This window comes from Gavialis gangeticus, unplaced genomic scaffold (genome assembly GCF_001723915.1).
Source record: "Gavialis gangeticus isolate Ggan-Ray unplaced genomic scaffold, GavGan_comp1, whole genome shotgun sequence".
Classification (NCBI taxonomy): domain Eukaryota; kingdom Metazoa; phylum Chordata; order Crocodylia; family Gavialidae; genus Gavialis; species Gavialis gangeticus.
The window spans coordinates 118,701,143-118,713,016 of NW_017729024.1; the positions used below are offsets into that span (position 1 = coordinate 118,701,143).

Below are 11,874 nucleotides of genomic sequence, written 5' to 3' on the forward strand. Positions count from 1 at the left end.
TTTATAGTAGATCCAATTATTTTACACTGCACTTAATCATCAGCTTTTATGATGCTAATTTATTTTATCTGTAGTTTTCTAGTGCTTCCCCCACCACCAGCAGAAAAGTAAATCTCTAGACAATCATGGGCAACAAAATAAGCATCATGTCTACATTTCAGATACGTCATCTATTTTCATTTAGTCAATACAACTTCATTCATGCCGTAAAAGTTCTCAGCCTGGGAGGAAAAGTTTACACAGTTTGGGGAAAAACAGCTTAATTGGTTGTCACATAATGAGTATCTAAAAATACATTGGTTTATTTATGCTTGGTTCATAGTGGCATAACTAGCTCTGAATACCAAATGCATCAGGGCTGCAAAGTGCAAGCATCTAAAACAAACATTTTGGTATCAGCATCAGCCCTCCCAGGACACAAGATCCACCACTATCCGTCCAGCCTGTCCATCCCGGACAAAAAAACAACAACCCAAAAAACAAAAAACAAAACAAACAAAACAAACAAACCAAAACTTAGCAGCCACTGGAGAACCTATCACTGAGCACTTCAACCATAAAATGAAATGCAGTATTCTTTGACCCCAAAGGACAACAATGACAACAACTAATCTGTTGGGTGACTCAGTAACCGTAAATGATGGCCAGAGTGCCTGTGGCTCTATTAATAGCATCTGAATCCATTTTCAATACAATGTGGAGGTGTAAGGAGAAAGCTCATTGTCAGCTCTAGGAAATGCTTAAAAACTCTCACAATTTCCAAAAAAGCTGTAGAATTTTCTCAAGGGGACTAAAAAAACTGCAGCTTTAGAGATCTAAAGAGAAAGACATATAGGTCAAGAATTTAAATAGAGTGAGGAGTACTTCTACAGCCTTCCATGATATGAATAAAATACATTAATAAAATAGGTCTGACATGCAATTAACGTCTATTCATTTTCCCTTTTAAAAGGTAATTACAATGGGTGGTATGAAACAATTCTTTGATTTTCGTTTTTACTGATCAGCTAACAGTCTGCTGTGCTCCTGCTTTGAAAAGTAATTTCTGTTTGTATGCATTACGCTCTATGCTGGTTGTACACTGAATTTTCCCTTTGGTTATTATATAGAATAATTCCAATAACCTGACAAATAAGTTATTTGTTCCACTACTGTCATAAAAAAAAAGTATGACTAATTTAAATAGCTCAGAAAAAAAACAACTCATTAGAGGAAGAATAATATGGGCAACAGGAAAAGGAAAAGATGCACAGAACAACCTGTGCTTGAACACTATTGCATACATGTAGCTGGTTATTTATTTTTAGTATTTCTTCAAAATTTATAAAACAACTTTAGAAAAGAATTAATGATCTGGGCATCTACTCCATAAGTTAAACACACAGAGAATAATACAGAAAAACTAACTCCTTCATTAAGCTGCCTCCTGTCCTTACCTAAAGAAACAGATAGAAAAGATGGGTTCTGCAGCATCCCTGGGATGATATGATATACAGAACATTGACAGGTAGGGTTGGGAATGAGTTCCAAAGCCAGTATTGAGGGTGACTCCTGCCCATATGCATCTATTAATTACAACTGTCAGTATGAAACAGAAAGAAAGGATCTCATGTTAACTATGTCCCAGACCAGTTAGGACTTCTTAGGTTAGCACTTATATTCTTAATTGCAGCCACTGGGAATCACCAAACAACTCTATGTACATTTCATTACAGGAACTTAATTTTGGCAAAAAAAGAAATATACCTTGGCTTTGTAGGATAGGTGTTTGTTGTATCCTGGGCTGTCACCACGTTTGTTAAGAAAAGGCAAATCACAGGCTCTTCATTAATTCTGACAGTTCTTCCAACTGCTCTTCAACTTTATCTCAGACTGGGGCCCACTGGCTCTTAGTCAAGACTCAAGTTCACCTAGTCTTTCAGTAATTCATTCTACTGCTCTGGCCATGAGATTAAAGATATCAGGTACCGTAACGTTGAATCATTAGTTCCTCACTGACCTACCCAGTGGAGTCAGACACATTAAAAGAGGGATAACAACACAGTCTGTATGTTACTAGCTCTATGAAAGCAAGCCCTAAAGGCAGATGAGCAATTACCAACAACTACCATTGGCGTTCTCACAAAGAGACAGAGATGGAACAATTCCAGAGCAGCTTTAGCTGTCCCTACTCGCATCGGCAAGTGAGATGACAAAAACCTCACAGCCAACTGTGTTCAAGCCTGGTGGCAAATCCTGAAGAACCAGAAGATATACTGTCCTTCCCAACGGTAGGAGATTGGAAACAAACTACAGTTTCAAGCCCAGCCCCAAGTCTGTATCCAAACTGTGGTCAAGGAAGGCTGTGGGATCAAGGAACTATTAGTTATCCTGCCACAACCTATTCACTAACCTTCCCAAGAAAGGAGAGGGGACACAGGTTGACACCCCAACTGTCAGCACCAAGCTAGGTTTCTTGAGTGGGAGCACACCATAGCCCTCTTTCACTGTAAGGAATTACTAAAATTCAATTTAAAAAAAACCTCAGAGCCTCAGACAAGATGGTCACAATTTGTAACTTGTGGCATAAGGCCAGTCCAACAACATGGACTGAAAAAGCAAGCAAGGACAATACCACTTTTGTCTTCTCAAGTTATGGATGCTTCCATAGCAATAGATAACTCCATCCACCGGGGCATTTTTATTTACAAAGTAACATGAAAATACCTCAGAATGAAAAAGCCTCAATTCAGTAGCTGAGCAAAGACAACAATGATTCACCAAGCTGTCAGATACTTAGAACAGAAGCGCTGCATGAGTCTCTGTGGACACCATGGTGGAAACTAAGGAATCTCTTTTCACAACCATCACATTCTGGGTCTGACAACACAACTTCCTCCTACCCAACCCCTGTAACATGGACACTGCTCTCCCTTTGAGTTCCCTTAAGAAAAAAAGCCTCCAACAAAAATTGTCATCTTTACTTTTTTCTGAGTACACTGTATTTCCTTGAATACAAGATCATCCTGAATAAGAGAATTCCTCCCCACCCCCCAATAATTAGATCCTATATATGAAAAAATTATAAAATTTGTTATCATTTGGTGATTTTTGACAGACATTTAAAGACATGGTAAAGAAATAGGAATATTGGAAACGGGACAGAGGCGCAGCTCAGCTGTAGGAGTAAAGAGGAAGTCAGAATGTATTCAATACTGTGTTTCACCATGACAACCATAAATCTTATTCAGATGGGTTGCACTTACATATCCTTGTGGTATGTTCCCATTAGTATGTTTGCCCAACATCACCCATGTGTTTTATGGTAATGCTTAGTTTGACTGCATTTAACCATCATCATAGCTGGTTCCCATTACTCAGCACATACTGCTTTTGGCAGTTTACTGGCAAACAATGTACTGAATGAGGTTTTCTTATATGTGAATATAAGAGGAGGAGCTTCCCTCTTCACCTCTTCCCCCCCACCCACCTCCAACATGTTAGGGGTGAACCTTATCTTATATTCAAGTAAATATGGTATTAACTTGTTCCTCTTTCCTTTCTGCAGCAGTCAAAATTCTCATTTTTATATTGAAGGCCCTGCACAATCCTTTTCAGCTTGTATCTCTTTTTATACAGAGTTGTACCACACCCAATACCTTCTCCCAACAATTTTAGCTTCAGCACCCCTTATAAAATGAAGGACACTTATGGAATACAAACTTTGGTGGAGTCCCAAGATTTCTTTCCAAAAGAATATAGATTGGACCAAAAGAACAGAGCTCATATTACTTCCATTTACAATCCACTCAGATTCTCATAAACTGGAACTAAAAATGGAATTAGAGAAAAGACACCAGAGACAACACAACCTCCCCCAACCCTTTCACCATCCCCTTTCCCTAAGGTTTCATATGAGCGAATGATATTAGGGGTTCCTGCAATAGGCTGGGACCACGATGCAAGGGGAAGGACTGACTAGCAACAGCTCACCAAATCAGTCAGAAACCTTCAAGAATGACCAACAGTGTAGGATTTATTGCTAGGCAGAGTTCCCAAAGGAGTTAAAGTCGCAGCCCAATTTAATCATCTCTCTTGTGTCTTGGCCCTCTTCCTCCCAAGTAGAACACTCACTTGATTTTGTACATTTTAAATACTGCTTCACAGTGCAGCTATTCTTACTCAAACTAGCCTGGCTCAAGTGCAATAACCTGAATAGATCAACTAAAACTAAATGCTATAGTAAAGACAAGTGCCTTGAAATAACTGCACTCAATCATAACAGAATGCCCTTTAAATTCAACTTTTGAAATACGTTGGGGTTTTTTGTTGGTTTCTTTTACAATCTCTTACTCCTTTTTCAGTCACACTGCAGTCAGCCCATACTGATACTGTTGTATAATTATTACTAATGCTATTAACAATGTAAGCTGTAGGGTTGACCAGGCACAAATGTTTTTACCCAGAATAAGTTGATGTAATAATAATAATAATAATAATAATAATAATAATCCAAAAACAGCCCAGGCCTCTGAATACTTATCTAACATTTTTAAAAGCTTCCCAGTTTATCTAGAAAAATACAGGAAATCATGACCTTAACTTATATCCAATGCTGTTATTTATCCTTTCATGCAATTCTTTCCTGAATTATTTCTCAAGTCAACTAGGTTGTTCTTTTCTTACAAAGCTCTGTAATCAAATGTTGAAAAAAGGGACACACAGGACAATATAATCTATTAAATTTTCTGTGTTTAATTTCTGTTCCATTCACTTCTGTGTGTTTCAGAACAAGTACTATTTTAAAATATTCTGAGTTTATAAAAATTTAACTGGTGAACAAAGTAGATAGACAGTTAGCCATGAAATAACACACTATATTTCCAAGGATCTCTGGTAATAATACGCTGGGGTGCACTGGCAGTGTAGAGTTAAGGCAGCTTGTTATGGTTCCAAAGTTTTAAGTTTGAATCCCACTTTGGACTTGCGCCAAAAGCTTGGCTACTACAGAGCTCCCAAGCCTGCTCTTCCCCCTACAAGTCAACCTGGCTGTACATAGGTTCTTCAGTCATTCAGGCTGAGGTGTCAAAAACGGCCAGAATTTGACAAGCCCTAACTGTGCCTGCCCTATGGTCCCCTAGGTAACATCATAAATCAGAAGATCAAAGTTTGTATTAATTCTGCTGGCTGCAAGAATATAAAAATGACTCTACAGCTTTGTTCCTTTTGCCATTTTTTATTCCAGAATTTACAATTATGATCTTTCCTCTAAACCCCTTATCTTCTATCATTCTTTGACATAAAGAAAAAATAACAAGAGTAATGTTATTCTCCCAGGCACTCTCCCATAGTAGAAACTATGAACATGTAAGTGTTCATTCCATTTCCCAGGGAAAAATATGCTCAGAGTAATGTCTTCCAGGTCAACCCGGAAGACTTCCCCTGCAAGAGAAACTCTTTCAGGAATGAAAGCGTGTACACTTCACCCTCCTCCAAGTCTGATCCCGGAGGGTGTGGACAGCAGAACAATGTTCCCTGTGCTTCCCCAGACTGCCAGCTGTGCAGCACAAACAGTGATTTAAAAGCTGAGGAGCCAGGAGCCAGGTCAGAGAGGCTCCCCTCAGTCCTGCTTCCCTGCATATCTCAGGCTTTAAAAATCACTCCTGTTGTGCAGCCCATCTCGGCTGCACACATGTGGATTTAAAAGCTGGAGAACTGCCTTTTGACAGCCTTTCCCTTCCCAGACAAAAGAAAAGGACAGGCAGTCTAATAATGGGCTCCCCTAAGGGCAGCAGTGGCCCAGGGAGCACCCATCTAGTGCCCCCTGGCTGGAAAGCTTGCCTGTGGAGCTCTCCAGCCAGGGGAGGTGGAACACATGTATGCTCCTTCTTCTAAGCTATTTTTCTATATAGTAGAAATGAGCAACTGTCCAAGGACCTGGAGAGTGATGGATTTCAGAAACATTTAGAAACCAGTTTTTAATAATTAAAAAAAAACAGAGTATATAATGTTTCAGAGATAATGTTAATATAAAATTAAACATAGCATTTTCAGAATTAGTCCCATTTTAAATCAAGGATTGGAGAGTTTTTTAAACAAAAAATGGACTTGGATAACTGCAACTTTTACCTCTACTTTTGAATATTAGACTGCATGCATACAGGGTAATGAATTATTACAAACCCAAAGATGCAACATCTAATCTGAGACTTATTAGATATGTCCTTAGCTGGCCTTTTTAAAAAAAAAAGAGGTAAACTTTTGCTTTATTGTGTTTTGATAATTGAGTTGCTTTACAGTATGCTGTTTGAATTGTTTTTCTTCATTTTATTAAATATAAATAATATGTTTCCTTTATCACAAATTGTTTGGTCTGAGAAACTGATTATGCCATCTCCTTTTTGTCATTCTTTGAGCAAAATGGTAAATACTTGTACTTCATTCATTCTTTTTGGATAAATAATAATCCTGAAATTAACAAACAGGCAAAAGCAGCCTCTAGATTCAGGATCTAGTCAAGAAGCTTCTCCTTTAGCACTGCCTTCAAGCAGAATAAACTTAAAACCTATTAGTTGCCCAACAGCACCATCTGGTGGATAAACAATAATTTGGGCAATAAAACTGTCTCAAACTAAAACTTGTTCTTATAAACAATACCCCACTTTTCTAGTCACAACCCCCTCCCCCAAAGTAATGACTTGGTAAGAGGGCCATACTGCTCCCTTTCTACCATATTCTTTTGAGCCTGGCTGTGGACTGCATGCCACACCATTCCTGATGTCACCATTCTGGACTGAAGAACTGCTGCTATCACTACTTCCTAGGGAGGGAAGGAGAGGGAGCTGGGACCCAGCCTAGACACCATCTTGGCCACCTGAAAGGTAGGAGGACCCAAGTAGCCTGTATGTCCTGCAAAGCTGGCAAGTCTCCCTGGGTAGGCATTACCCTGGGATAATGCCAAGGGGTACCCTACCCTGTGGCACTGGCCTTCAGAGATGACAGAGCCAGGGACACAAGTCTTCTTTTGAATTTAGTGTTGTGTTTACTGGGGGCAGGGGCAGGGGAGGAGTTAGGGTGGATCCGAGTTGGTTTTATTTTTTGAAAGGGAAGCAGGTGGAGGGGGCAACAGCCACAGGGGATAGGAGAGGACATGTGGACTTGCAGGGGATACTGGGAGTTGAGGAATTTCCTTTGGGTGCGAAGTGGGGCAGTTAAAGGAGAAGAGGTGTTGGGGGTGTGAAGAGGTTGCAGTTCTTGGGGTTTGGGGTACTCTATGTGGGGAATCCTGGCTATGGTTTGTTTGTTTATTGTAAAGACTCTGAGCTTTTGTGATACATACATCTAAATAATAATCATTCTTCTCTCTCTCTCTTTTGCCTGCTTTTTTTCTATGTCTATTTCTTCCATCCCCACCAGCAATCCTTATTAGTCCTCTGTTCAGTGTTAAGTCATATTTTTTTCTTGTCCCTTGGTCTTCTGGCTTCTTCCCTTGTTTATTTACTGTAGCATACTCCCAACACAGATCCTTGGGACAGCAAACCTCTACCCATGCCCCTCAACTGAGAAAGAGGTAGTGGTTCCAGAAACATTCCACCCTTAGTTTCCCACATAAGAATAGTCTTAACAAAATCAAAACTTATTATAAACACGATGAAGTGGAATTAAAATAAAACAAAAAATGGATTATGAAATCTCTAGATTATACTTCAAGATAGAAGGGGAAAAAAGCATTTTCAGCCTAGTCACAGAAAAAATAAAAATAACTAGTTTCTACTTCTTGAAAATGCAATGTTCTCAGTCCCCTTTCTGTTCAGATTCTTTGAGCCATTTGCTGTTGAGACACCAACTACCCCTTTCCATGTTTTGAAAGCTCAGTGATCTCTCCCCCAATGCAATGCCCCCCTACATTTGCTCTGTAAATCATTTTTCTACAGATATTCAAAACTTTCTGCATGTTTAGATTACTACTTTGCCTTGGAGATGGACCACAAGGATCCTTTAATAATGGTTAATAACTGTCATTCAATAACTTAACCTAGCTTGGAAACTGACTTCACATGCCATCTTTGTCAACTGAACCCAATTGTGTTCAGAACTCTTGTTAAAAAATCACTCTAAGAAAATTGTCTTCTGCCAAGAAATATGAATTATGGGCAGGGCCTCAAACTATCTGCCACTGCTAAAGATTACATCTTTCAGTAATTGGAGAGAACACAGGCAATATGGCTAGAAGTGCTGAGTGGAATGATTTAGAATAGGGGTTCTGAAAGTTTTTAAGCCATGGCCTGGCAAACCACAACCCAGCAGTCACAGCCAACCACGGCCGGAATTTCTGGGTGGCAGACAGGTAAGGATATCCCTGCCCCCAGGGGGCAGGGGGGGAGGAAGGGGGGCAAAACCTGTGGGTCCTACAGAAGGAGTCGCAGCCTCTCTGCCTGACTCTGGGGGGCCACGGTTTAGCGGTCTATGTCCACTTCCAGTCCGGCAGCCGACCACGCTGTGGACCGGCAGCTGACCCGCTGCGGCCTGGCTCCGGGCCGCAGCCCAGGGATTGAGTACCCCTGATTTAGGAGAAGTGAAGAGAATACAAAGTAGCCCAGAAAGTCCCCATGGCACATAAGACCAACCAGAGGGTCCACTTCCCTTGTAGACCAGACCTGTTTGGCAAAAGGGCTTATTCCACAAATGGGAAACCTAGATCTGTTCTTGAAGAGATAACCATCTCTCTCTTGATTTGATGGTTTCATTTTAGAACCACAACCTTAAAAACAAAGGGTTGGGGTTTGGGTTTTTTTGGTGGTGGTTCTTTAAGTGGCATGGATAGTGTTAATAGCTACCTCACATTCCTCTGATTGCAACAAGATCTGTACTAAGAATTACTTGTTACCCAGTAGGCACCTATGTCAACAACACACAGTATTACAAAATTTCCTCTCTTTTCTGTTTTAACTCATGAGCAACAATTCTCAAAGCATTTCTAGGCAGTTACTGACCTTCCAGATGTGAAAATAGTATTGCAACCTGTCTGCCAGTGGAAAAATAGGAAAATATGTTTATTTCAAGTTAGTTACAACTATGCTACCATCCCTTATAATAAAAGGACATTGGTAGGATGGCATCTAGGGCAATATAATAAACAATGAAGAGGCTGAAAGGAGGAAATAACTCTTGAGACCATACAAGGATTCTGCATCTCCTAGCTCAGAAGACAAGAACCTGTATGAGTTGGATCATTCAGACCTACAGCCAACCCCAAGCTTACTAGAAACCTAACAAGGGATCGATAGGGACAATTTCCAAAGCAGAGATGGTTTTCAGTTTCAATTTACAACTGTAAGGTTAATTAACATTTGAAGGAAGAAAAAAAATGTATAAGACTACATACTTCATCATAAATGCTCCCGTTGATATCTGCTCCATAGATGGGTGCAACAAAGGTTAAGTTCTTCCAGTATTTACGTTCCAGATCCTCATAGTCTAGGTATCTTGGAGTGCAATATCTGCAAAGGGAAAATAAAATTACAGGAAAAACTTCAGAGGATCTACATTAATAATGCAATGAGTGAAGGAACAATTTTTAATCTGCATGTTTTCCAATAGCTACCTTCATGATATATGATAATTATGCATAATTGATTTTGAGAGACTGAGGACTTATAGACAAGTATCTCCATTTCAAATATGTCCTTTCACATATTTAGCAGACCTGAATTCTTATTCTACTAGTAATGATTTAGTTTTCATTTGATAGCTAAGTTGTTGAAGTCTTAGCATTTGTTCTCATCTCAAGAGGTGGTGGGAATTTCTGCTGGTTGTTTTCAAGCTTAGATACCTATTTCTCTCATTAAGAGGAAGACCAAGGAAAGTGTAAGAAGTTCACTGAATGCATAGGGCAACCTACCAATGGATGCTGCAGAGAAGGCTGCAATACTGAATGCTTTTTTTTTTTTCCACTTCAGCCTTCACAAACAAGTTCAGGTAGTAGGCAACTAGCACAGTGGGAAAGGAATAGGGAAGCAGGCAGGATTGGAGAATAGATGATCACCGGCCTAAGGCAAGGCAAGAACAGGTTAGCAATTAGAAATGTTGACTGTTTTCAAGTCAGCAGGGCCCAATTAAATGAATCCTAGAGTACTCAAGGAATTGGCTGAGGTAACTGTAAAGTTGTTCTCTTGTAGAATTTGTGGAGTTGAGGTAAGGTGATGGATGCCTGTGAAAGGGCAAATATAGTGTCCATCTTTAAGAAAGATGAAGGAAAATCCAGGGAATTATGACTAATCCACCTGACCTATGACTATACTTCTATGCATCTAGAGAAAAAAAAAAGTGATCAGCAACAGCCAACAGATTCATCAAAATCAAATCAAGCTTGGCCAACCTGACTTCCCTTTATGACAAGGTAATAGGTTTCATGAATGGGGAGCAATCAGGGGCTGTGATAAACCTTGACTTTAGCAAGACTTTCAACACTGTTGCTCATGATATTTTCGTTAGTAAACTGAGGAAATACGGTCTAGAGAAATACTGTAAAAATGGATACAAAACTGGATGGATCATCATGTTCAAAGAGTAGTCATCATTGGCTTGATGTCTAGTTGGGAGAAGATATTAAGTGGGGTTCCCCAGGGGTCTGTCCCGAGTCTGGCACTGTTCAAGAGTGTCATTAATAATCTGGAATAGGCGAGTGCACAATTAAAAAATTTGCATATGAAGACTAACTGGATGGAGCTGCAGATACTCTGGAACCTAGGACTGGGATTCAGAATGATCCTACTAAATTGGAAATCTGGTCTGAAATCAAATCAAATGAAATTCAAAATGGGTAACTACAAAGGCCTACACTTAGGACAAAACAATAAAATACACACATGGAAAGTTGGGAAATAACTGCCTAGGCTTTAATACTGCAAAAAAGGACACAGGAGTTGCAGTGGAGCATAAGCTGAACAGGAGTCAACAGCGTGCTCTTCTTGCAAAACAAACCAATACCATATTGAATTGTATTAATAGGATCACTGCCTGCATGTAAAAGGAAAGTGATTCTTCTGCTTTATTCAGCACTTGTGAGGCCTTGCTTGGAATACCATATCTAGTTTTGGGCATCTAGTCTTGCATCCAATTCAGTAAAGAGCAACCAAAATTTCATAGATTTCATAGACATTAGGGCTGGAAGGGACCTCGGAAGATCATAGAGTCCAGCCCCCTGCCCGAAGGGCAGGAAGTCAGCTGGGGTCATAGGATCCCAGCAAGATAAGCATCCAATTTGCTCTTGAAGGTGTTCAATGTAGGTGCTTGAACCACCTCCGATGGCAGGCTGTTCCAGACCTTGGGGGCTCGGACAGTAAAGAAATTCTTCCTTATGTCCAGCCTGAAACGGTCTCGCAGTAGTTTATGACTGTTCGACCTCGTCATCCCTTGGGGCGCTCTGGTGAACAAACGTTCCCCCAGATCCTGGTGGTCACCCCTGATAAACTTATAGGTGGCCATCAGATCACCCCTGAGCCTGCGCTTTTCCAGGCTAAAGAGCCCCATGGCTCTCAGCCTGTCGTCGTAAGGTCTGTTTTCCTGACCTCTGATCATGCGCGTGGCTCTTCTCTGGACTCTCTCAAGCTTCTCCACATCCTTTTTGAATTGTGAGGCCCAAAACTGGACACAGTACTCCAGCTGCAGCTTCACCAAGGCCAAGTACAAGGGGACAATGATGTCCCAGGATTTGCTTGAGAAGATCTATGGATGCAAGTCAGTGTTTTGGTCACTTTACTAGCCGCAGCATCGCATTGCAGGCTCGTGTTCATCTTGTGGTCGATGATGACCCCCAAGTCTCTTTCCTCCATAGTGCTAGCCAGTGTAGCACTGCCAAGCCTATAAGGATGCTACAGGTTTTTCTTCCCAAGG

The 11,874-nt window shown here is 40.5% G+C and overlaps 1 protein-coding gene across 3 annotated transcripts in view; it reads right to left on the reverse strand.

Annotated features, from left to right (window-relative positions):
* Positions 1-11,874, reverse strand: part of KDM4C (lysine demethylase 4C) — a 532,790-nt gene that overhangs the window by 478,728 nt on the left and 42,188 nt on the right. For all 3 annotated transcript variants that reach the window (XM_019517600.1, XM_019517601.1, XM_019517602.1), the window contains exon 4: positions 9,365-9,479. In XM_019517600.1, coding sequence (XP_019373145.1) covers positions 9,365-9,479 — 115 coding nt within the window. The remainder of the gene's footprint in view (positions 1-9,364; positions 9,480-11,874) is intronic.